Here is a 25,635-nt window from a genome sequence, read left to right on the forward strand (position 1 = left end):
GGGAGCCACCATCTCTAAGCCAGCTGAGATGGATATTGTTTCAACGTCTCCAGGGAGAGGCCCGGGGAGAGCAGAAACGTGCAGGTGTTGGATGTGCTTCTGAACTGCGCTCACCGCCAGCAGTGCCCACGTCCCCCCGAGCTCGTGCCCTCCCCAGGGATGGGTGCCCGGTCCCTCGCTGGTGCGATGTGACAGGCTCCTGGGTCGGGTGGTGCACACCGTGGCACCAAGAGCCCAAGCCCGTCTGGAGCAATGGAGGCTTTGCTCTGTTGGGCAGCCCTGCGGCCTCTACGGGGAGCAGAAGACTTTTATAACTTAACAAGTAGTTGTAAATACACTTAAAATAATTCCCCTCAGCACTGGGACATTTGTACAAGCCCAATTACTTCTGCCTTAACAGGATGCCAGAAAACGGTGCGGCTAGTTTGGTTGGCAGTAAGTAGCAAGCAGCTGGAAACACATTTCCAGTGAGGGCCTGAAATTTAATTTTACTTTTTCTTATAAAGCTGGTAAAAGACATGATCAGTTCTGTATCAGCACTCTTCCACCTGCCTCAGAAATGAGGGCAGGAGCTATGAAGGGGCCCCACGCTGAAGAAGGAAGGCAAGACCTCTTGAGAAACAGAAATATCCTTTTCCACTTTCCTTTTCTCCCCATGGTGCTGCAGACACAAGTATCTGCTGGAGAAGGGGACCCACAGCCCCACCTTTGCCAAAGCAGCCTGAGAGAAAGTCAACACAGACCATGAGTGGGGTCTTGGATGCCTCTGAGGTCCCATGTTCTTTGTACTTTATGGTTAAAGGGAGCCTTCCCAGATCAGGGGAGTCCCAAACCTTCCCATTGTTTCTGTGAGAGCTAATAGGGCAGGAGAGGAGGGCTTGCTCCAGCTGCACCCATAAGGCTGAGGTCAGAGAAGAAAAACCCCAAGGGATTTGCAAGGGGGTTTTGGTCCTTCCAGACAGCAGAATGGTGCCTGGCCTCTGCCAGCTTCGTAATCGGTTTTTTTCTTCAGAAATGCTGGCCAGAAGAGAGAACTCATAGTTCCTGAAGGATGGCTGCTGGCTCAGCACTCAGTGCCTGGATGAGGCTGGCCAGCCCCCAGGACATCGGGAGGGATGTGAGGCCAGGGGATACCCCAGAGTCTGCAGGATGCCCTGAGAAATCAGACATGGTACCTTAAGCACATGACTGAACCCTGGCCAGGGCACCATCCAGGGGTGCTCAGAACAGCTCTGCACCTGGCTGTGCCCACAGACCCAGGTACCCCAAAACTGTCCAGAGGCCCCAGGTAATGCCCCAGGTTGGATTCAGCTGCTGTCCCCATCCCTGCTTGGGGCAAAAGTGGGGGTGTTGTGGTCAACTAGGGGGTCCAGGAGCAGATTAGGGGGTGTTGAAGTCGTGGAGTGGGGTCACTAGAACCAGTCCACGAGGTTATGAGGTGGTGCAGGCCTGGACTGGGGATTCTCAGAACAGAGAAAGACAGAACCGGGAATTTCCTGCCCGAACCAGGAGTGGCCGGTCTGAGGATGCCGGGGCCGGTGTGGGACTAGAAGAAGAGGATCCTGCCCGAACCAAGGATGCCGGGGACCAAGCGGCGATGGTGGGGGCGGTGCGAACCGGAGCGGGGGTGCCGGGGACCGAACCGGGACCGGACCGGGAGTGCGCCGTCCGACACGGAGACGCAAGGTTCCAGGCCGGGCGTGCGGGGGTCAGCAGCAGCCCCCACCCCGCTCCGCCGGGGCCGGACCACGTGCCGCCCGCCCCGCCCCGGCCGCGGGCCCGCCCCGGCGCCGCCCCGGTGCCGCCGGCGGAGCCAGCGCGGATCGGCCCAGCATGGAGGGGACGCGGCGCGCCCTGCTCCGCCTCGCCGCCGCCTGCTGCCTGCTCTGCGCCCTGCCAGGTACCGGGACGGCCGCCCGAGGGGGCCGGGGCGGGGAGGCGGCCCGGGGAAACCCGCCGGGCTGGCGGCGGCGGGGAGCGCAGCGCCGGGGGCAGCCGTCGGGGCAGCGCCGGGGCCCGGGCTCCTCCGCCCGCCGGTGCGACTGCGGGAGAAGGGTCTGGGGAGCCCCCTCCGGGGACGAGAACTACCGGGGAGCAGCGCACCGGGCCCGCCCCCCGAACTCGGGCGGGATGCCCCCGAACTCGGGCGGGATGCCCCCGGCCCCGTCGCCCCGGCGGGCGCGCAGGTAAGGTGGCCGGGGATGCTCGGGGGGGTCTCGGGCGAGCCCCGCGCTCCGGGCAGCAGCGCGGCCACCGGTGCCGGTCTTGCCCATACAAGGCAGCTGCCGGCAGCGCTGCTCCCGCCGGCGGAGCCGCCCGAGCTCACCTCCCGCCCGGCGCCCGGCAGGATCCCGCGGGGATGCGCGGGCAGGGGAGGAAGGATCCTGGAGGCTCTCGCCCTCCTGCATCCAGCCCTGCGAACCTCCTGCCTCCCGCGCTGCAGCTCTCGGGTGCCTCCGAGCCGCTGCTGAGCTTCCCCCCGAGGGAACCCCGGACAAAGCCCGAGCTCTGCCGCCTCCCGCAGCACGACGGGACGGGCGCTCTGTGCCTGCGGGAAGAGGAAGCGATGCCGGTGTCCGGGATGGAGCAGGAGCTGGACCCCGGCCCCAGGCAAACTCTCCCAAGCCGTATTTCGGCTCGGCTCCACGATCAACACGTCCCCACGTGGGCAGGCACAGTCTGCAGCGTGGCGCTGACAGCCCCGTCCTCCGACACCGCCGAGCTCTGCCGCGTGGCTGAAGTGTGTGTGCCCCGAGTCGGGGGGCTGTCACCTTCGCCGTGACCCTGGCAGTGACAAAGGTTCAGTGGCATTTAGGGGCTTGCCTGGGGCTCAGGAAGTAAAACGTGTTTCCTCTTCTTTGTGGTTGAGGAAAAACCCTTGGCCGGATTCTGGTCAGATCACAGTATCGTGACTTCAGCAATGGAGACCGACAGATGACACATAGAAACTCGGTTTCCAGTAACTAATTAGGACCAGTAAAACCTTACCATAGATGCCTGTGGGGCTGAGCCCCAGCAGCAAGAGTCAGGCTGAGGTTTGTGGTGCCGGATGCAGTTTGACTTGGTTTGAGGCTGAACACAGGGAACAGCCCCAAACCAGCTCCCTTTATGTGGGCAAAGCCCTGGGTAAGGTTGTACTCCCCACGCGAGGGTGGCTGTGCTGTGATGGGGTGGGGGGGTGTGACCAGCCACTGGTAGAGGAAGGACTCAGGATTTCCACCGCTGAGAGGAGGAGGAGCTGTGGGCTGCTGCTGCTGCTGACTGTGTTGGCCCTGTCTCTCACACTCTAGCACACTGGGAAACCCCAGGGAGCCCCTCACCCCAGCTGGCTCCTAGGAGCCCTTTTGCTGCAAAGTCCAAGGCTCAAACTGCTGGAATGTACCAGAAGCTAAGGTTTTGCTGGGTTTTTCCTGGGATCTTTTCTGCTTAGTGTTCCAATCCCAGAGTCCCTTCACAGCCTCAGGAAATGGTACCTATGCAGCTGACCTGGCCCTTGTCCTCATAGCTTTTGGATCAGCTAGGTAATCCCAACCAGGGTTGAGAGAGCAAATATTCTGTGAAAATAGATAACAGCGAAGACACGCTACCAATAAAAAAATGCCAGAAGCACAACCCTTAATGAAACACCAGAGAATTCCAGCAGGACAATGATGGAGGAAAGGAATGGTTCACCCAAAGATTGGCCCCAAAGTCATCACTCCCTAGACAAATCCATCCAGAACTCTGCTTGCCTCAGCTCCATGCTCCCAGGACAGATCCCCCTTGCACCCAGTGTCCTGCTCCCACTCCCAGTCCAGGTTTGCTGCGGGGCCATGGAGCTCAGGCTGCCACATACCCTGTGCTCTGCCCACCCCGGCCTCTCAATGCAGCCTTTCTTCGCTGCCTGCGGAAATTCACTTCCTCCAGCACCACTCGCCTTTAAAATAAAACCCCGAGTAATTTTAGTCTGGGCATTTTGCTGCCTTTCCTTCCCTGAGCTGCCTCACAAGCGGAGAGGACAGCGCGGGGCCGGGAGCAGCGTGAGCACATAAAGCCCCGTCTGTCGGTGCTAAGGCCGCACACACAGGCGGGCAGTGTGTCTGCTGCAGGGTCCTACAGCCCATTTATCATGATTTTTTTCCCCTTGTTGCCCAGGGTGAGGAGGAGTGGATGGACTCATCCTCGCTCTGGCAGGATGGCTCCAGAATTGAGCTGTAGTTCGATTCTCCTTAGGGCAGCACCTCCAGCTGTGTGGGGTAAACCCTGCCCCTGCTGCCCCTGCCCATCCCCGTCGTGTAGGGCTCTCGGGTTTTTATTTCTGCACGTGCTCTTCCCCCACCCCCAGGTGCAGGATGGGTCTTGGCTTCCTGCTGCCCTTCCAAGACATGATCCTCTGGGCAGGGGCAAAGCACTCACCTCCTTCAGCTCCCTTGGCCCCATCCCTCCAGGCAGAGGGGAGCAGGGACTATCCAAAGCTTAGAGGCCCCTGCTCCTCCTTCCTTTCTACCAAAACGCTCTGGGTGGGCAGACACAGTGCTTGCTGCAGGGGTTTCCATAGGGTGCCATCCCCACCATGCTCTGTGGGGCAGCTCTCATGAGGCTCAGCAATGCTGGGATCTGGGGCCACGTGCTGAGCCCTGTAGGGCTGCCCAGGGCAGGGCCAGGGAAGTGCCAACATGACCCAAACTGCTGCTGCTCGGGGCAGGATGCCTCCTCGAAGCCTCACAGCCCATGGAACCAGCAGTCACACAGCTGGAAGGACCTGGGGCCTGCTCAGGGCTGGGCAGGTTTCCTGATGTCCAGACTTCCCATGGCTCATGCCATGCTGCACTGGAGAGCAGGCTCCCTGCTGACATGGGGCTGCTATTAAGGCAACTGGCTAATTAATTTTCTCTAATGACGTGAAAGCTTCCTTCAGTGCAGCTGTGACTCCTGAGGTAAGCAGGGCCAGGGCTGGCTGATGCCAGAGCTCCCTGCTGTTGCTGTATTATTGGGGTTATGCAGCCCTGCAAAGGGCAGGCTTCCCAGGCCGTGGGTGCTGTGCACATCCCAAGTAGCCTGTGGGCAAAGGGATCTTTATCACGGCTCGGTCCCCCACTGAGGAACAAAAACAAACAGCACGGGAGCCTCCTGGGCACCTTCCTGCCAAGCAGGATGCTCCATAGCTGCATGTGGCCAGTGGAAAATAACTGGCTGGTGTGACAGTGGTGGTAAAACAGCTTGTTCTCCCTTTTCTCTGCCACATGAATTCGGGATAAGCCCCCTCACCTCTAAATGGGGGATCAGTGATGGAGGAAACGTGTGGAAAAGAAGTTTCTTGCATCTTTCCCCACCCTGGCTGGGTGAGGAGGGTCTCATGTGGCAGGACCAGGCAGACCGTGCCACCCTGGGGTGCAGGCTGGCAATCAGGCTGGCACTGCACCCCTCCCTGGCCCAGGCTCCAGCAGTGCTGCATGCTCTGGACATGCCTGTGCTGTTTCACGGGTTTTCCAAGTACTGAAATACTTGTGCTTGGCATTTATGGTGCCATTTCCAGGGCTGCTCATCCGTGTTCTCACAATTCTTGTTCTGCTGTGCCATGCCACTTGTTGCCTGGTTGTCCCTGTCCCAAACACACTGCCATCAGTGAAGGTGGTAGCACTGCCTCCCTTTTTACTTCCCCAGGAGTTCAAGCCTGCAGCCTGGCATCCACAGATGCCCCCGGGAGGCTTCCTCCTGCCTGCCTGGGCTGGTTGGGTGCTGGGCTGTGTCTCCCCAGCACCACGCTCACTCAGCACCCTGTATCTAATCTGACCCCGTCTCGTGCTCTGCTCGTGGCCACCTGCCTATGGGGCTGGAAGGAGCTTCTCGGTCAGGAGACCTGGTTTCTATTCCCGTCTCTTACCTCAGCCCTTGCTTTGCAGCTCCTGGTTCAGCCCCCCTCCCCCCCAGTTTTCTGCCTGCACAACAGCTCGCAGAGGCTACGTGGGGTCCAGTTAATTAACTGCTGCCATGAAGAGCTTCACTGTGGGCAGGCTTCAAGGTCAGATCTGAGCCTACGCCCCACGCCCAGACTCCTCGCAGCAGACGGATCCTGTCCAGCCTCTCTCTGCAGGGATGGGGATGGGGACAGTCCAAGCATCAGCCCTGTCAGGGAGAGCGCTGGAGGGCGTGGCAAATGCAGCCCACTGGTATCCTGCCTCCATCGAGGTCCTGCCAGGTATCGAGCTGGAGCTGAGTTTGCAAAGCGCTGCCTTTCGTATTGGATCCACGTCTCTGAGCCTCTTTTCGTTGCAATGAGGGTGTTTGCTCTACAGCATCCCTGGGTGCATCTGGCACCTTCCTGAAGGGCTCCAAAAATCTCTTCTGCTGGTTGTTGTTTGGGTGTTGTGTTGTTTTTTTTTTTTCAAAGAAGACATCAGGCTTGGCTAGTATCTAATTAGCAGCTACTCCAGTTCTGCTTTTAAATTAAATGGAGAGCCTTGGTTTTAAATCCCACTATATGGGTGTTTTTGCATTTATACTCAAGCTATTTTTCCTTGAAGAGGTTGCATAATTACCGTTTGTTGGTAACCATAAAGAGGTAATAACTGACAACCAAAGATAATTTCTACGCTTAATTGAGTACTTTGCTAAGCAATAGGATGTAATTGCTTTCATACATATAGGTTACAGTTTACACTGTTACTTTTTAAACATTTTATTTTTCCATTTTACTGGTTTGTTTGCAGCTGGATCTGTTAAACTTAAATGGACATTGAATTCATTTAGTGCACCAAAATAGCATTGTAGAAGGGTTTGGGTGCCTTTTCAATGAATCAGAGCAGTGGTTTGACATGCACTCTGTAGGAAGCTGATTTAAGCAAGGTGCTGCCCTCAGACAGTGACAGCCTGCACAGGAGGATACATCCACACCAGGGAGTCCTCCTCCCACAGGAACTTTTTCTGAAGTCTTGGGTGAATCCTTTCTCATCTTTGTGCTCAGCTCTCACCTGGGTCTCTTTGCACCTTTTCCAGCAGTGTCTGCAGCCTGCATCCTGCCGCCCTGCTCCCCCTGAGCCCTATCAGCCAGCCTGCCATGGCGTTCCTTGCCTTACGTGGCTCTTCCTTCATCTCATCCTAAGAGAGATTTTAAAAACAGTGGTAAAGTCTATGGATAGGACTTGGATTTGTGTTGACCTTTGGGGAGCTCAGGCTGCTGTTTCTGGCTGAAACAGGAAGGAGGGAGCAGAGGATGCTGCTGAGACTGTGGCATGAGGGTTGTGGCCAGAGCTCATCAGTGGGCTGGTCCATCTGAGGCCCTGCTCTGTGTCACTGTTTTATTCTGAGAAACAACTAGTGGGGTGGCTGCTGTGGCAGAGGATGGAGGGCACGTCTCTGCTCTGCGTTGTTGCCCTGACACAGAAGCAATGCTCTGCTCTGTACTGGTTGTGCAAACCTTCCCTGTCCCCTCACTTGGCCCCAGCCCTGAAACTCGGGCAGGGAGCACAAGGCAGGAATGGCCCTGTCTCCTGCAGAGCTGGCTTCCTTCACTCCTCTCCGTTATGGCATATTTTTGCCATGTCTGCTCTCGAGTTGGTGGGAGCTCGGGTTGATGGCATGGAGAGCCCTCAGTGGTGTCAGGCAGTGCTGGAGAGGGGCCGAAGCCGTGGGCTGATGTTCAGAGCCCTCCCTTCCTTCAAGAAGCTGGGAGTGTTTCCCATCCTTGTCCAAGGCAGGGGCTTCTTGGCTGGCTGCATCCCTCCTCCCCTGGGGCCACCCTCTTCCTCTGCCCCTCTTGTTTCCCAGACAGAGGTCACTGCAGTCAGCACGGTCTGATGGGAGCTGCTGCTCCAAATCCACCAGCACTGCCCTAATGTGGTCTGGAATCTCTGGTTCTCACCACGCACAGGCTGAGCCTGGAGGTTAGTACAGACAGGGGGCACGAGTGGGGCTGTAGCCAGGGAACCAGCAGCCAGCTCTGCTTCAGCAGGCACTGCAGTATAACCAAAGCAGGCCCACACTTGATTCCCTGTCCGGGAAACAGAGATGCTGTCATGTCCAGAGCTCTTGCTTGGTACAGTCGTATCTGCTTTGTTACGGATCCAGGGATGAGCGTACCTTTACCAGCTGTGCTGGGTTGCTGCAACTGTCAGGCCTTGGAGGATCACTTGGAGAAAGTGAAGCATCCACACTAACTCCTTCCCTTTCCATCTGAAACAAGAAGGACACGGTTCCCTCTTGTCTCCAGGAGCTGATGAGGGTGATGCCTTAGGCAGTACAGGCACGGCTTACCTGGCGTGTGGTGCAGGAAGCAGAGCTCCAGGAGGACGCCAGAGGAACGAGCTCTGACCTGCGTCTCTATGGGTAACCAATAAACACCTAAACCCAACATTGCCCAGTGACTGGAGCAGCAGCGACAGCGCTGGAGCTGGGGATTTTCCGACCTGTTGGACACCGGAGACCCAGCGCAGACCCCAGGGGTTGGACCCTGGAGGATCGCAGCTGGTGCGGGATTTGCTGGGTCTCCCCCAGCACAGCCAGCCACAGCAGCACCCTGCTTTCCCCACTGCACCACAGGGTTTGCGCTGGAGCTGGGTGGGAATGGGTTGCCTTTTTGGGTGATGAAACTGTGGTAAATAAAGCTGTGGCATTGCAGCAACGATGTAGCAATCTTAATGCAAGGGCCTTTAGGGGGGTGTTTTTATTTTAAAACAAAACCGAGACAGAAGTCATTTGTGCTTGCAGTCTTTAACACCCACAGTTCACAAGTACCAAGTTGCTCCTATGGGAGGTTTCCCCAGGTGCTGTGCTTGGTGGCTTTGGATGTGCCCTTATTAGGAACTGACAGACGAGTGATGGGCATGTTTTTGTCTGTCTGTCCCCTGATGGGCATGTTTTGTCTGTCTGTCCGAGTGATCAGGATTTACTGACAGTCCTTTGTTTCCTTGGCCCTTGCCTTCTCTGTCTTTCCACCATCATCTCTTAATGGCTTGAGTCTTTGTGTGAGTCTGGATTAGGCTCTGCATTTTATCAGGCCCTCCTTTGTTTCTGGAGCGGGGTGCTGTGATGTGCTGGGCTGGATGACCTGCTAATCCAGGTGCCATCAACACCTGCTTTGCTCAAAGGCCTCTCAGCGACTCCCTTGCTCCTCACCTGCCAATTTTAACATCTCTTCTGCAATTCTTTACAAACGATGTTTTACACACCACAGTGCTGTGTTACACCAGGCCTGGGCCAGAGTGGCCCGTTTGCCAGGGAACCACTTCCCTGGCAGTGCTGGACACCAGACAGTTCTGTGGGAAGGAGACAGATGTGTGGCTACTTGGAGAGAAGAGCTTAGGGAAATACTACTCTTGCACACAGCGGGGTGAGGGAAGCTGCTTGTCCCCACAAACACTGCTGTCCCACAGCACCTCCTGGCAGGGCTGCCAGTTCCTGATGCTGCGGGGAGGTGCCCCGTGTGTGGAGTCCAGACTTGTCCACCTTCTCTCTGGCTTTCTATTTCTAGTCAGAAGCTGGCATGATGGTTTCGGAGTCGCTTAGGCCTTTTTGCAAGACAGCTCTCCACAAATCTTTCCCCTTCATGACCTCAGTCATGGCTTGCCACCTCCTGAGAGGCTGTTCCGGGCACAGGCCAGCTATTGAAAGCCAGGCTTGCCACTGGCTGGGCAGCTGGCCACCACCTTTCCTGTTTACCCCACGGTGACAGCACGGCTCTGTGTGTGTCTCTTGCTGCGTGGGAGCAGCAGTTGGGTGTTTACTGAGCAAGCATCCGCCAGTGCCCAGCCGGGATCCGTCAGCATTGCCCAGCTCTGGAGCTGGTGGGATCTCACCCAGCAGGCAGCGTGCTGAATAGCAGTGCTGGGTTTAGGGCTGGAAATTGTCACATGAAAAGCTGTGTATTTTGGTGCCTGATCCCAGGAAACACAGTGCTCAGCTCTTTTCCTTCCAGGTGTTACTAGTGTAAGCATATCCTGTGCCTGAGCTCTGTTCCAAAGAGCAGCTTGCCTTATTTGGAGGCACGATCTGGCCACGGACAGCTGGATCCAGGCGAGGCCAAAGGGAGCATCACTTACGCCTTTGGTCTTCATGTTTAAGTTGCCCCAGCTGGGGCTCCCCGTGAGAGCTTGTTCTCCAAAAGTGCCGAACAGGGTTGTGCATCCCTGCGGGAGCCCTCCTGGGACTGAGGCCCTGGGCCGGGGAAGCACAGCTCTGTCAGGCTGCTTTGAGGTTTGGAATTCTCCAACTGGTCAGGATACTGCAAAGGTCTCGAGAGAGGCGTATTGTGTCTTTTTTTAGGGCCTGTTAAGTGCTGTAGCTGGAGAAGAGCTCTGATAACTGTGTCTGTTCTGAAAAGCTTTTAAAAACTACTGAGATTTCCCCAAAGCAGTACAAAAGTGGGGTTTGTACCTTTCATCCTTTGCTGTAGGATGAATGTTTCTTGGTGATGGCATCTGCTTTGGATGCTTCTTCCCCATGGACAGGAGGGGCATGATGGATTTGCCTCAGTACCTTTATTTTTTTGTATAGTTGGCTCATCAGGCCTCTGTGACTTCAGTAGAAACTTGAATAGAAATCATCAAAATATTGACTCTGTGGTTTTTAAGTTGTCTGGACAGTCCATCCTGAGGTGGCTACATTTCTGTTTTCTTCCTGTTTACACCCTGAAAAACCCTCACAGGATCCGTGTTAATGAAGGGGCGGTGTAAGAGCCTTGTGGTTTTCCTCCTCCCATATGCTGTCACACTGTCTAACAGCTGTGGATCTGGGGAAATCCTTGCTTGCTGGCCCTTTCTGCTGTAGTGGGAGGCTGAGTAGCTCCCCATTTCTGTGACAATAGTTGCACTTCATGCTGGTGATGTGTTTGAAGGCGACTCTCAAAGAACACCAACAGCCCTGTTAGCTGTAGTACTCTCTTGCTGCCCATTTTACTTCTCCCTCTAGCAGTAGTTCCACACTATTACTAAAATGACTCACAATATATGCTTTACCCTTGCCAGCCACAGACTTTTTAAATATCACTTTCCTCCTCTTCATCAGGCTGAGGGAGCTAGAGGGTCTACTTCCATGTTTTCCTCGTGTATTTTTTCAGCACCACTTTTGACTCTTTCTCGATGAGCCAAGGAAGACTTATCAAAATTTCCTACAGAATCAGGTCTCAAGTGGTACTTTTAACAAACCCATATAATTGAAAAATGTTTCGTGGTTGCTCTAAGGTAGAGGGATTCGTGATGCTGACCCCACAGAACAAGAACACAGGGCTTGAGGGGGAGGAGGGTAAAGGAAGGTCACCTAGAGCAGATCTCAGGCCTCAGAAAGGCCAGGAGGACAGAGTAGCTATTGAATCCCTTTCCCGAGTGTGAATCTGTGCTGGATTTGGAGTTAAGGGGATAAAAAGGTTCTATTTCTGTCTTTCTGCTCTGTTTCTCCTCTCAGTGTGGGATCTCTGACAAACTTCTCGTTCTTAACTCTGTTCCATAGGACAGGGACAAGACACAGGAGAGACCTTGGAGACACCATCACCTTTTCCTAGCGCAGTGCTAACCTCTCATCAGCCAAGGGAAGCTTCTGACTTTGGTTCAGCAACTACTGCCATTCCTCAGACAAGCCTGGAGAAAAACTTGACTTCTGCAACACTCAATGCCACTGGGGCCCACACTACAGAGGTGGAGAATGGCTTCATCCCTACCACCCCCATGGCGGGGTCCAAGGCAGAGAGACTACAGGCTTCCACCACTGCCAGCCCTGGGGACATCACAGTTACACATCCTGAGCACCACAATATGAGCTTATCAGTCAACAGCAGCACTGAAATCCCCTCCCCTACACTGACTGCCAGCACTCTGGAAGAAAACCAGCCCAGCCATGAAGCCACAGAGCCTTTCAGCACAACTGAAGAAACGGATGAGGCCACCAGTGCAACCCCCTCACTTCCTCTGAACACTGTGCCGGGTGAGGTTTTGCCTTTACTGCCTGTGCAGAAAGTCCTGCCTCAAGGATGCTCAGCCTGGAAATATCTGAGCACTCTCCTGGAAACTGGAGAAAGGGAGAAGGGAACGAGCCATTAAGTGTAGCCAGTTCAGTGGGACTTGCAGAGGTGTTAGTTCAGCATCCTCTTTGTAAACCACGTTAATTATGTATTAATTGGGCTGGCTGCTTTGTGATGAGGACAGTGATTGTGTGCAGGGACATCCTTTATATGTCTCATCTGAAACAACATGCTTCAGCAGTGCTGCCCAGCTGTGCTCCTCCGGCACCAGGGCTGGAGGCTCAGCAGGAGCCTTCCCTGCTGCCTAAAGAATGGGGCAGCACACCCTCCCTTAGCACAAAGCATGGAGATGGGCAGGCACAAACATCAGCCCATCCATCCCTGGGCAACTGTGAGAGCCTCTACCCTGGGTCCCTCTGAGCAGCATGGGGACTGGCTATAGGGTCTACAATCCCAGTCTTGCCCACCTTGGGGCCTGCCAGGCTGTCACACCCCCCTAATGCAAGGCAGATATTGATTGGCCCCTGGTTTGCACGGTGTTCATGCGCAATCGCATCGTTTGCCCTGGCTCGTGTCACAAGTCCCAGTCCCTGGGCAGCCCCCTTTGTGCTCCCCATAAGGAGAGATGAGAGACCTTTCCCAGTGTCTTGCTCTGGGGTAACCCCCAGCTGTGTGCAGAGCTGTTTGAGCTTGTCCTCTGTCCCCAAGGACAAGCCTTGTGGGTCCAGCTGAGGTTGGCTGCTATTGCAGATTGGCACATACGAAAACCAAGAGGACTTTCTAAGCACTGTGACTTACAGTGTGGCTCAGCTGTGCCTTCTCTATCAATCCTGCTTGTTTTCCCAGGGACTGACAGTAAGCTGGTATTCCTGTAGTCCCAGCAATCTTCCTTACAGCCTTGCTTCCATCTTGCCCAGTTCCACAGAACAGTGTGCTTGCACTTATCCTTTAAATTAACTCCTTATTCCTATTTTGCAGCAACAACTAACAGCTCTCAGCTGGGGCCTTTTGATGAGCAGACCGTGGGGCCCACAGCAGCAAGGTCTGAAACCAGGCCAGGAACGAGCCCTGTGGATGCCACAGAGGAGAGCACTGTAGAGCCCAGAACCTTCTCTGCTCCCATCTCCACCGTACAGAGCATGTCCTCTGCCACCGCCTCCAGGACTGCGACGGTGAGACCTCTCATGACCAGCTCCACATCTGCCAGCACAGCTGCCATGCCCACCAGCACATCTGCACGGGTGCAGTCATCAGAGCCCAGGCATGAGAAAGCTTCTGTGTTGAATGTTGGTGATGATGAAAATTCAGGTAAATGTTCTGCTTTTGTCCCCGCTCTCACAAAACATAACAAAGGGCTGGGGCTACCTCAGATTGCCTCGTGCTTGTACTGAGCAGAACCAGAAAAGACGAAGCTTTGCTGCTCCAGCCCTTGAAGGCTCTCCTTTGGCCTCATTCCCTTGGTGTCCTTGCAGAGCAACCCAATTTGGCTGATACAACAAGGGCTGATCCCTTGGTAATCACCGTGATCTCCGTCTTCATTGTCATGGTGGGCATCCTCGGCCTGGTGGGCTTCTTGAGGTACCGCCAGCACAACAACCGCATGGAATTCCGGCGCCTGCAGGACCTGCCCATGGTGAGTCATGCCTTCAGCCCAGCCTGACATGGTCTGGCTTGCTACTGACTGCTTTGCAGTTCCCTTGCTACTATATTAGCAATGCTTTGGGTATTTGCAGCAGCAGCAGTGCTGATCACACGCTCCTGTTCCCTCTTAGGTCCCTCTCCTTCCATCCAGGGTTTGAATCAAGACAGCAAGTCTCAAGGTTGGGCACTAAAGAAGCTCTCTGCCTTCCCCTCACTCTGCAGGGGAATGCTAAGAGGTTAAATAGAGGGAGAAAGGAGAGCTCCATCCAAACTTGTCCTGAAATGACACTTTCCTAGCCTCTTCTCCTGTTTTCTGATATATTTGCTTTGTGACTGTGACAAAGCAGATTCTGTGCTTTGCTCCAAGGCGTTGTCTGTCTGTCTGTCTGTCTGTCTGCATTTGACCCTTTGGGAATGTAAAAAAAATATTAGGGTTTTATAGGATTAATTAGCTCTGGGGAAGCTGCAACTAACACACTGTGCTTTCTGGGACAGAGGAGCTAACAAGCAAGCTGATGCTGTTTCAAGAGTGGAGGTTTCAACAGCCGGGGTTCTCCACATCCCTGCAGCAGGCAGGCAGTTCCTGCACACACCTCTTCTCTCCAACTGCTGGAGCAGGAGGGAGAGTGACAGTCCAAATATCCAGGAGCTGCCCAGGGACAGCATTTAGGTGGATTGCTGGGCAGATGGCCACACTGTGACAGTGTGGAGAGAAGGCTGTGCTGCCTGCACAGCACTCTTCCAGGCTGGCACCGCATTGCCATCGTGCAGACATCTCATTAAAGCACTCTTCTCTGCTTCTAGGATGACATGATGGAGGACACCCCTCTCTCACTCTACAGCTACTAGGCAACCAGGTTGTCCTCTGCCTGGCCAGCTGAACTTCCCTGAGGAAAAGGCCTTGAGGACTTGGTCCCAGATGATCTGCCAAGGAATGAGGGGCTATGATTTGCACACAACTGAAAGATCCTTTTCAGATGGTTTTTCGTTTTAGACGTTTTAAATAGTTCAGTGTTGAAGTTTCTATGCTGCGAATCAGAGCCCAAGTCTGGCCCTTTCCTCCAGGCTCTTCTCAAAATAATTCCCTGAAGAGCTGCCTCCTCCTCTTAGTGTGGTGACCAATTAGCCAAGACAACCTTTACCATCACGTTCTGCATGGATCTTTTCTGTCCATGTTGGTGGCTGCTGGTTTCAAAGGAGGTGGGCAAGTGATCCATACAAGGGCTCTTAACACTGGTGGCGTCAGCACAGTGCTAACAAAGGAGACTGCTGTTTTCTGAGGGAGCCCAGGATGTGGAAATCAGTTCTCTTGGGCTCCCTCTTGTTCTGTATTTTTAAGGTTGTTTGTTTGGGTTTTTTTTCTTGCACTTTTTTTGTTCCTGTTTCAGCTTTAGTCCCAGGATTGGCACTGCCCATCCTGAAACACCTACCAGGAGAATAATAGACTGCTCTGCTTCCCTGTCCCTCCTGTGCTATGCAAGGTCAAAGCTCCTTTACCTTCTGATATTGGTCTTTGAGCCAGTCCGTGTCTTATCACGAGGACAGATCCTGGACGTAGGTGCCTTCCTCCCATTCCCTTTCTAGGTGTTAGGCTGATTAGATTCTGCACTTTTGCCTCAAAATGTCACTGCTTTAGACTGCATCCAAGGCTCTTGAGGCCCCTCAAGGAAACTCAGAGACCAGAGCCTCTGAGTGTAAGTCCAAGGATCTTTTGGTGCCCTCACCTTAGAAAGACCAGACTGTGTGTGACATGACAGTCCTCATGTAACTACACCTGCTCCTGTTTCCTAGCTCACTTTTCTCTGCAGGTAAATAGGAATGCCTTCTCTAGAGTGTTTGACTTTTGACTAAGCCAGTTGCTCCCTCAGGATACAGCAAGGGCTAGAGATTATCTGCCACATTGCTCTTACAAGCCTCAGTTTCTCCTCTCCTTTTAGTAGCAACATCACTGACCCCACAAAGGACAGATACCAGGCCTCACTAGCAAAAGTACCTTTTTTTTTCACAGTGCTGTTATTGCTTGTTGTAGCAGGAAGAGGGGAATTTCCCCATCAGCAGGGCCCAAATTATCTGCAAAGCCCAAAGATGGAGCATAACTGGCCTGGGTCAGATAGATGAACTGCAAGGCAGCAGTTCCTCCTCCCTGTGTTACTGCTTCCGACGTGACTGACAAATGGCTGCAGTGCAGTTTGGGTTCAGCTGTTGGCTTTGGCCTCTGTGTATTGTAAGGATGCCCGATGACATAGGGAAGAAGGGTTGGTTCTCTCCTACTGTGGCATGAGAACTAAAGGGCAGTTGTCACAACTCCAAAGCTTTTGTATCCAGCATTGTCTGCACAGAGCCATCTCCCTAGCTACAGACTTGTTTCCCCTGCCGGAGGGCAGGGTGCTACTGGTTTTCGGCACAAAGTTGGCAAGTTAGTCGTGGAAAATAGAACTCCATCCTGGCTGGAACTGGTGCAGGCTGGCATAGCTGGAAAGTGTCTCTGCACACAATCCAAAGGGCAGGGGCTGGTTGTTCTGGTTTCCCACGCATCGCTGTCCAGGGGAAAGGGGTGAGGAAGAAAACTCGCCCGACACCAAAGTGCGACTTTCTTTGTAAAATATGTTGATAGTGGATTTTTTTTTCTGCAATAAAGTTACAAATGCCAAAGCTGTCTCAGTCCTCATATTTTCATTGCAAACATCTAACTGAAAAGCTTTTATAGAACATAGTGAATCCTGTCATAGGTTCAACAGCAGCAGTCCGGGGCAGGAAGACTCACAAGGCTGATGCTAGAAAATGCCAGACAGCTATGAACTGTAGCTCTGAGCATTCAGAAGGACACCACCCCCTGCCTGTGTTCCTTCTTGTCAGGGTCATTCCCTGTCTGGGTTGACTGAGATTAATTTCTATACAGTTAAATCAGATGAAATCTGTCCTAGAGAACCGCACTAGACCAAATAATGTAACCTACACCTCTAGACTCCCTTCCTTTGCCTCTGACTGAAGATATTCTCCTCCGTTGTCAACTATAACCCCAAACCTTATTTACAGAAATATCCTGAAAGCCAGCCTAATCCAAACCTAAGTAGCATCATCTGTCATGCTTCTTTCTATAGTACAGCAGACAAAGCAATTTGAAAGGCCTGTACTTCTCTTTGTTTAGCTTTATAGCTGTTTTGAACTCTTCCCTTCAGAGCTCAGACCCACAGGGAGGGAGGCACTCAAAAGCATAGCTTTTGCTAAAGACCTGGTAGGAGCCTCTCCTGAGCTAATAGTCTCTCCTAGCTGTCAGAATACTTTGGCAAAATCAGGCAGCTCATGTCATATAGACTGCATTACACAATTTTCTATTGCAAAAACAAAAGGTGGCGAGTGAAACTACTTGGTCATTGGGCTTACGCTCTTTTTTAAAGAGTTCCCACAACAAATCTAGAAAAGCAAATCCCTGGGAGATCTAGTGCAAGGGGAGAGCAAAGATTTCATAGCCTAGCAAACTGCTTGCTGAGTAATCTGAAGACATGGGGGTGAACTTTAAACCCTGCAGAGATTTCAGTCCTGACTCAACATAAAACCACACAAAACAGAATAAGTAACAGAACAAACATGCCACAACTAAGCCAGACTTCTCAGGTCTAAAGTCAGCATTATTCTGGTGCTTTACGTTGGAGTTTCTAGTGTTCTGCCTTTTTACCACCAACCCCCCTCAGAGCTGATTCTTTCTCTGCAGAACTAACTGCTGAGCTGCCTTGTTGGAGAGGTTGCACAGTGCAGGTCTGTGTTAGCTGGAGAGGCAGCAGCAGGACAAGCTTGTGCAGGCAGCCACCCTTGGAAATGAAGCTTTCTGCCTTCACCCATCCAAGCTCTGACCTCCCAGCCAGGTGATTCAGTCTCTGAGGTGGCCAGGTTTGGAGATGGACCACAGGCTGCTTGTGTGGGCTTCATCTTTCCAGTGCAGCAAAGCAAACTGACAGAACCAGAAATCAACTGTTGCCAGTTTCTGCATTTCCCCTTGAACACAGCTCTCGCTTTTGATGAGGTTTAGTTTTAATGCCTCCTGGGTTAAGGCAGTTAAGGCTAATTAATATTATTAATTAGCAAGGGACCAAGAATCAATCAAATCACTTAGGTTTAAAGCTAAATAGAAGGGAAAGAAGCCCAGGGAAAAGAAAAGCAGAGTTTGAGACCCACCTGCCACCTCTGCCCTCCCCTCCTCCTCTCTCCAGACTCATGTTTTGAAGGGAAAGGGATTTGAGCAGCTGAAAAGTGACAGTGCTAGAGCTACTGTGCCAAGGGCAGGGCTACCTGTGTTACGTGCCAGTTCTCTGCCCACTCAGTTGTCCTTCATGGCTCAGTGCCTGTATTTTAGGTTTAGACACCGTGTATTTAACCATCATGTCACCCTGCAAGTCTGTAAACAAGGCTAAAGACACTGTTCAGAGACAGAGCAACTGCCTCGAGGAGCACTGGAGTGGACAAGGCAGTGTGTGGGTCTCACAAGACCCACAGTCCCATAAGGATTTCCCACGGATAACAGTCCCCTGTCCTTGTTACCACTTAAATCAGAATGAAAAAGGCATTCCACTGATCCACGGAGCAGAGGTGCAGGAGCAAGCCAGGAAGGAAGAGCAGTAAATTTTCAGTAATGAAGGCTACGAAATTATGCAGAACCTGGGAAGCTTTTCGTAGCTGGTGCTCTTCTCATCCCAGGGGAGAACAGACATGCCTACTGTCATTTCCCAGACACCTAGGAAGGAAACAGCAGGCTGCACAAGTCCACACTATTTATACTTAAATTTCTACTACTACATTCAAAGTGATATAAATGTGGATTTGTCATGGGGGGAGAGTTTTTCTACGTGAACCTCCTGAGCCTCTGCCAGGGATGTTCCCATCTACTTGCTACCTCTGCTTCACTTCGTAGCAGAAGTGAAACAGGAATCTTCTTTCCAATATTCCCTTCCATCCCCCACAAGGCAAAAAAGTCTTGCACTTCCTGTCCATAAAAAAACCAAATCTGTAGTCCTCCTGATACATACCTAAGCTGGAAGACCATGACTGCAAATATAAAAGTCTCCACCAGTATTAGGCTCCCAAAATTGTTTGTGGTTTGGCTTGTTCAACCCCCCAGAACTGAAGCATAACAAAGGACTTCAAACTTCCCCATCCAATCACACTTCAGTGAAGACTCTTCCTCACTTTAATGCTACAGGGGACATTTTTCCTCACAGATCTGAGAAAAATGAACCTTCACCCAAAGCACAACTTCAAAACAGTCTCAGAAGATAAAGCACTTAGACCTGCTCAGATAGGACTTTCTAATTGTGCCTGGTGATACAGTGCTCGTGAATTAGATCCCCCACCATAGCTGATTCTGCAACATCAGTAAACTTTTATAAGAAATCTTTTAACTATTTCAGGAAAGAAGCGTAGATAGGGTGTTAGACAGTGTCAAACTTGATAGATTTGTGCATTTTAAAGACAAAGGGATCGATTTGTTCATCTGCTTGGCAGCCTGCACAGTTTTCCTTGTGCTTGTTCCCACTTCCTGTCTAATAAATATACTTGAAAGACATACTCAACACAGGTCTGCCTCACGTGCCCCAGCCATTTAACAATGGTTAGCCTCAGTTCCTCTGCAATATTTTTTTCTGTTGAATGACCCATCATCCAAATTACCCCCTGAACCACAAAACCAGCTTGATCTTGATCAGGCTGACAGTGGTCACAGCTGGAAGAAAATAAGTATGTGTTTGTTCCTACTGTTCAGCCCTCTCTCTGTTTACAGGTAGACCGGACTCCCCACCCACAGTTCAAATAAAGAGCTAAGTAGGTTCCCTTATGGTAACTAAGTAAGATACCTTCTGGTATCCTCCCAGTCATAAAACAGGTCTCCCTGTGATGAACTGCCCAGAATTAATATATCCCTGCAGCAGAAGCCTTTTGCTAGTGCTCTTTGAACTACAATGGAACATCTGTTGACAATCTCCCGCAGGGTAACTTCTCCCCTCCCCTATTTTAATCCTCTGTCTCCTTCAGAAGTACACATCAGTTGCCACAGGATGACTCTCACAAGCATTAGAGTGTTTCCTTTCACACTGGTCTATCTTGGAGCTGTAGGAAGAGGGATGACCTGTCAGCCCTGTTCAGTGTTTTCTTTAAAATTTGCTGTTATGTCCAAACTCCTGCAAGTTTTGATGCTAAATTGCAGGTTCTGCTTGGAACAAGACAAGGTTCATGGGTTCTGAAACATGCCTTTCAGACAGATTTAGACACTCATTTGATTCTGACTGAGAAGGGTTTCGCTGGGGACAACTGCAAAATTAGCACAGGTTTCCTTTGTGCTAATCCTGGCTATGCCTTCTGACAACACCAGCAAATCAAGACACGGACATGATCGTTGTTTCAGTTTTCCTTCTGATAATCTTGGGGGCAGGATGAGAAATTCTGCCTACTTTTTAAAAAGGATCTCAGTATTTGTAGGTGGAAGGCTATGTTTTTGGTGGAAGGAACTGTGTACAGTACTATTTGTGGCTGTCTAGCAGAAAGGGAACCTGTTTTCTCAAAGGCCTTAGAGAAGCACTGGGAAAAGAGCTCCCTTTATTTTACAGAGTCTAATCTGGTGGCCCACACTGAGAGACAGGGAATTGGTCACTCACATCCTGCTCAGTCTATTTCATGGATGCTCCAAGTCACTTTGCAGCTCACTTTCAGTGGGATCTAAGCCACTCGAGCAGGCTTTTACACCCTTCCCGTGATCTGCCAAGGGCTGCTCACACATTCAGATCCGCTCCAAGAAGCGGAGTTGAACTCTGGGAAGCCACAGTCCATGCAACTGAATGAGATGGAGTTCACAGGAGCAGCCTCTGCCACTGTGTCCTGTCTTGATCTGTGCTCAAGCCTCCGCTTGATGAGTCCTGCTGCTACTCTCAGTGTCACCAGACTCTGCTTTTAAAACCAGTCCTAACTGAGCTCTGCTGGACTCTCCTCACAGCATCCCTGACTCTGTGCCACATCCCAAAGTCCTTTGTATTGACTGAGAAGCAGGGAGCAAAGGGAATGCCTCAGAGCTATCTCCTGCACTATCCCACCTGCTAAACTACAAAGCCTCCAGCATCAAATAGTCTGTTGTCCTCTTTCCCCACAGTCTTAAGGCTTTCTGAAGTCAGTGTCATTCATTGATCTCTTCCCTTCTCCTCCACCAGACAGCAGTTCTAAAATTAGGTTATCTCAGAGCCAAATGGAATAAAAAAAATTCAAACCACATTAGGAAATTTCACAAGGCCCTTTTTTTTGTCACTGTGGCACTCTATTCTCATAAAACAAACCAGCAGCCTCCCCTTTATGGTCCTCATGGAACTTTCTGTTCAAATAACAAAATTTCTCAGCCTGTTTTGTGCCACACAAGAGGAAGCAATTTACCAGCACTTGTCAAGTCAGCTGCTCCATAATGGGTCTTGTCAGACAGGGTAAATCTATGGTGAGTCTATATCTGTTCTGTTCTTGCTGTACATAGTTTCCCTAAAAGGCACAATCTAAGCCCAGCTACACATCCCAGAGCTTTAGCTAGCTAACAGTTTAAACAATATCCACCATAACCCAAAACTTACAGTATATTTGGGGGGAAAAAAAACCAACCAAACAAAAAAAGAACAAACCATTTGAAGGCATTAGTTGAGACAACATACTAAATTCTCTCACTTTGTTCAGGTCCACCAAGTGAGAGCTCAGAAGATGTGAGAGGGCTGAAACAAAGGACCACAGCCAGGAATTCTCTGACTCCCATTGCAGCCAGGCACCACAGCATGTCTCCCTGTGCAAGCCAGATGGCAACTGCAAAAGCTGATTGACACATCACAAATCAGGCCCTGCATCAGTGGTGTCCCCCTGTCACCTGAGGTGGAAGAACAGAACACACAGCACGGTGCTGTGGGGGTATAAGGTGTAGGTCTAAGCAAGGGGGCAGCCAACAGTTCAGGACTCAGGTAGAGTGTGGGACAGGGCAGGTCTGTGAATGATTCATCAAAATGGCTGCGTCCCTTCCTTGAGCTGCCTTCCTTGGGTCAGCCCCACACCTCACAGCTTCCAGGTCTGGGAAATCCAGATAACAAACAAGTCAAGAAGAAGAGTTTGCTCACCTCGGGAAGACAATATCCTTTCCACCTTTTAGTTGTTCCTGACAGTAAAGAGTGCATCTTTTAGTTAATATTAAAGGTCAGGCAGCTAGCTCTAGTTCAGGCAGGCTGTCAGGTCACTGCTGAGATCATCCACTCCACCCATTTCTAGTCACTTCTCCAGCACTGCTTTCCTCCAGCTCAAAACACAGCATTGGAGATATTTGTGCATTCTACACCAAAAGACCAAAGAATTAGCCTTCCCCAGACTTCTTACCCCATATGCCAAACCTAAGAACAAACAGCAGCCTCTGTCTAGCCCCTCCAGCACTGCTGGTTCAGTGTGGTCTGCAATCTGTGTCAAACTCTATTAAAAAACATCCTGATTTATCTCCTACTGAAACAGAAATACCAACAAGCATCCACGCAAGCTACATTAAGTTCAAATAAAAATAGGTGCCCATGTAAGTGAATCATGGTTCCAAGTATGGCAGCAAGCTGCCAGCACAGCTGCCGGGTGCCTCTACTGTAATATTGGCCAGGGCTTCTGATGCTACTAGGACATAAATATTTACTCCTAATAACTGCAGGTAATACTATAGCAACAGGTAACTAGCTGCTTATTGTTAAATGAGGGGGTTTGCTTGAGCATTTGGTCAGTAAGGCTCTATTGATGTGCCTCAGAATAAATGTTAGAGAAAAAACTTAACCCCTTGATGGGAATTGCAGGCTCATTAGACATTGCCCGAACAGCAACCTGACATGTCAGGACTGCATCTATAAAGCAGTTAATTGTAGCAGGTTTGCTAGTAAAGCCTGAATCAGCAGGATTAGTAAATTGGAAAAACAGAACACAGGGCAGTTTAACATGCCTTACAGCCTCCATTCACAAGAATCTTAAGCATCTTACTCAAGTAGGGCATGAATTTTTTTCTTTTAAAGGAACATTAGCCCTTTGTTCCTGATTTCTTTTAATGCTAAGTGTTAATGCAAACACAAAGTTGTTTTATATCCCAAAAGCAAGGCATAAATCCAAAAGGATAAAGAGGCTGAGAAAGGAACTTTCTTTAAGTAAGCAATTTTCACCTTCTCACTGGCTGTGTGTCAGCACCAAAACAAAAACAGAGCCACATTAAAAAATGGTATCTTGGCACTGTCAGAGGAAGTGATAAGTATCATAATTGGCCCTCACATGCAGCTTTTCATTACCCTGACACTGCACGGAGAGGGAGGATGAAAGAGCAGACAGGCACACACATGTTACCTCTGTCCTGGCATAGCAATGCTGCTCTCAGAGCAAAGTTTTAACTCTGGCCCAAGTGCTAGGCCACTGCTCCAGACTGGACTGCCTTCCTGCCTTTAGGTGCCTAATACTCAGTAAAATTGGGCACAGCAAGTGCCTCTCATCAGCATCACCTCTGGAATGCCCTGAAGAGTAAAGCTCTGTCACCCACATTGCTGTGGAAAACCCTGCCAGGTTCTTTAGATCCTGAGGGTGCAGGATTCAGCCACACTTACCTTCAGGCACCTTGATCTCTGCGGCCCTGGAAAGCTCATCGGAGGTGAAGCCTCTGAGGTGGAAACCTCACCCAAAGATGGAGAAAACCACTCTGCCTCTCTCAGCAAGTTCTTGCTTCTTTCTAAAAGAAATTAGGCAAACAGCAGATTAGGCCAAAAGTTCAAGGATGGACTTGCTGAGCCTAAACCTCCACTGTCTGCCTTTTGTGACACCTGCTACCTCATGAAGAAACTGCTGCTATTCCAATTTAATAGCATTTTCTTATTCTTGCATAGGTATGGGCAGTGGCACAAGGCAGCAGAAAACAGGTCCATGACAGGAAAGCAAACACGTTGGCAAAGATGTTCAGGGACTGTATTTCACCCGTCTTTGACACCAACAGCTCCAACCAGCTCCACATTATGGAGGTTTAAAACACAAAGAATCAGCCACCTCATTTCTGCTCAAAGCCACAGCCACAATGCAAAACCCTTCCCATGCAGAGGTCAGCTCGTGTTGTAAAGGCACAACAGGACACCTGACCTAACCAAAGAGAGGCTGGAATACCATGTCCCAGAGTGTTAATAAAATTGGAGTAACTGGGAAATTGTTCCTATGATCTCTGTCTTTCTTTGCAGGTGCCATGGATGGCACTTTCTTCCAGAACAGACTTTTCACTTGATTCTTCAGGTCAGAGACTGTAGATCTGCTAGAAGGATAACACTGACAGTCCCTTAAGCTTAGCAATGCCTACTGGAACAGTTACTGGGGGTGGGGATGGGGTGGGAACTACTTTGATGGGACTTCCAACAAAATCATACCTAGAAGCAGCTCTGCTGAGCAATTCAGCTGTGTTTTCAGAGATGAACAGTCTGGCAGCAGAATCTCTGCCTCCCCACTTAGCCCTGTTCATATTGTTCTCTCATTGTGAGCACAATTGTGCCAGCACAATTTTTTTTCCTGCAGCAGCACTGTGAAACACACCACTTCAGGGGAAAAAAAAACAAACAACAAAAACCCCAAACAATGACGCACTTGTTAGAACCAGCTCGGCTCCCTGATCGGATTTACAGTACAGCCAACAACTGCAGTGGCAGAAATTCAGGAGGCAATGTGCTGTGAGGCCAGGGCAGGATAAAGCAGAGGGCTTGGAACATTTTAAGCTGATGTTGACAGAACAGACAACATATCCGAGCTTAACAACAGGTGGGAGAGTGACATAATAAGGGAAGGCATTAGGCTTTTATAGAAAGAAATAGGGAATTGATATTTAATTACAGGAGAACTGCAATGAAGTTCCATTATTGAAAACATCTCACCAATTTGATACAATATTTTTTAATCAAAGAAAAGCTAATAATAGAGCTACATTGACCTCCAGACTCAGTGTTAATCGGTGCTTCCCCGCTGATAAAAGCAGACATTTATATGCTAATGGTCAAGGGCTAGAAAGATCAGAAAAATAAACAAGGAATTAAGATGTCCTTTAACTCCATTTCAGTTAACAAATTGCCATGAGTCTTCAAACCATTTGTGAGAGTCTCAGGTTCCAACATAATGTGGAGCAAAAGTTCTTTAAAAGGGACAGAAAAAGGTTTCAAGAGCTGTGGATGGAAAACAGAAGGAAAATCCCTTCTGTTATAACCAGTACAGTGTTGTGTTTTGGTGATATTTATTTAATGTTGTGGAGAACACTGAGAACTAATGATTCTTTTTGTATAAATGCTTCATGATGACACCCAACCACGCTGTAGCCCATCATCATTAGCCTGAGGGAGATGAATGAGAGTGTTGTGTTTTTCCTAATAATAAAAAAAACCAAACCACAAAACCATACCTGGGACACAGACACCTCACGGAGACATGGCTGCCTTCCCCCAGGGAAGAGATACATATTCTCTGGATGCTGTTTTCCTGTAGCACAAAGCTGTTTGGGGAAGCAAATGCTGGCAACAGTGACATGAATCCTCTGCTAGACCTGTGATAGTTCTGACATCTGGCAGCTGTCTGAGGACAGCTGGGGTTGGACAGAGGATACAATTAAACGGAGTCAAAAACATCTAAGGATCCTCGGTGAGGAAGCTGAGCTGTCACTCATTTCTCTCCAGGCAGCAGGCCAGAACCCTTGGGTAGGAGTGGGGGGAGAGCAAGGGCCAAGCTGGGGGGGTTTGAGGCACAAACGAAGCTAGTTCCCACCAGCCAAGCACAGTGAGAAAGGAAAAAGAGGGATGAAAGAATTAGAGTAAGCTCTTATTCTATAGAGTAAGCTCTATAAGGCAATTCAAAGAGCACCTCTTCTTGGAGGCACTGATTATTATGTCCAGTCATCACAGCAAAATGCAAGTACTGTCCAACTAGCAATGAGGGAGAGCATGTGGAGCCCTGACAGAGGGCTTGGGTAGAAGACAGCAATACTCCTGATGAAACAAGGCAGATGAGATGGCTCAGGGAAGTCATGAGCTAACTCAGAC

The 25,635-nt window shown here is 50.7% G+C and overlaps 2 protein-coding genes across 3 annotated transcripts in view; one reads left to right on the forward strand and one right to left on the reverse strand.

The window, feature by feature from the left end:
- TESK2 (testis associated actin remodelling kinase 2) overlaps nt 1-25,186 on the reverse strand; it is a 106,544-nt gene extending 81,358 nt beyond the window's left edge. The window contains exons 1-2 of the mRNA XM_039384705.1: nt 25,002-25,186; nt 23,185-23,306 (exon numbers count right to left, since the gene is read on the reverse strand). The gene's annotated coding sequence lies outside the window, so the exon portion shown is untranslated. The remainder of the gene's footprint in view (nt 1-23,184; nt 23,307-25,001) is intronic.
- LOC114001717 (flocculation protein FLO11-like) lies at nt 1,828-16,222 on the forward strand. 2 transcript variants are annotated; one of them, XM_027747103.2, is made up of 5 exons: nt 1,828-1,900; nt 11,422-11,892; nt 12,908-13,237; nt 13,402-13,562; nt 14,375-16,222. In XM_027747103.2, exons 1-5 carry the CDS (start codon nt 1,834-1,836, stop codon nt 14,417-14,419), a joined length of 1,074 nt encoding a protein of 357 aa, XP_027602904.1. In that variant the 5' UTR covers nt 1,828-1,833; the 3' UTR covers nt 14,420-16,222. The 2 variants fall into 2 exon arrangements, with proteins under 2 accessions (XP_027602904.1, XP_039240643.1); XM_039384709.1 differs by lacking the exon at nt 14,375-16,222 and adding an exon at nt 13,702-14,064.
- Nucleotides 25,187-25,635: the final 449 nt, after the last annotated feature.

This window comes from Pipra filicauda, unplaced genomic scaffold (genome assembly GCF_003945595.2).
Source record: "Pipra filicauda isolate LSUMZ 115617 unplaced genomic scaffold, ASM394559v2 scaffold36_size6622888_pilon, whole genome shotgun sequence".
In the NCBI taxonomy this organism is placed as follows: domain Eukaryota; kingdom Metazoa; phylum Chordata; class Aves; order Passeriformes; family Pipridae; genus Pipra; species Pipra filicauda.

Excerpts from the sequence above, each read along its gene's own strand:
- LOC114001717 (XM_027747103.2), top strand. The coding sequence starts at position 1,834 with ATGGAGGGGACGCGGCGCGCCCTGCTCCGCCTCGCCGCCGCCTGCTGC. Across the intron at positions 13,238-13,401 it reads TGGTGATGATGAAAATTCAG|AGCAACCCAATTTGGCTGAT; the intron begins GTAAATGTTCTG and ends GTGTCCTTGCAG. Across the intron at positions 13,563-14,374 it reads GCCTGCAGGACCTGCCCATG|GATGACATGATGGAGGACAC; the intron begins GTGAGTCATGCC and ends CTCTGCTTCTAG.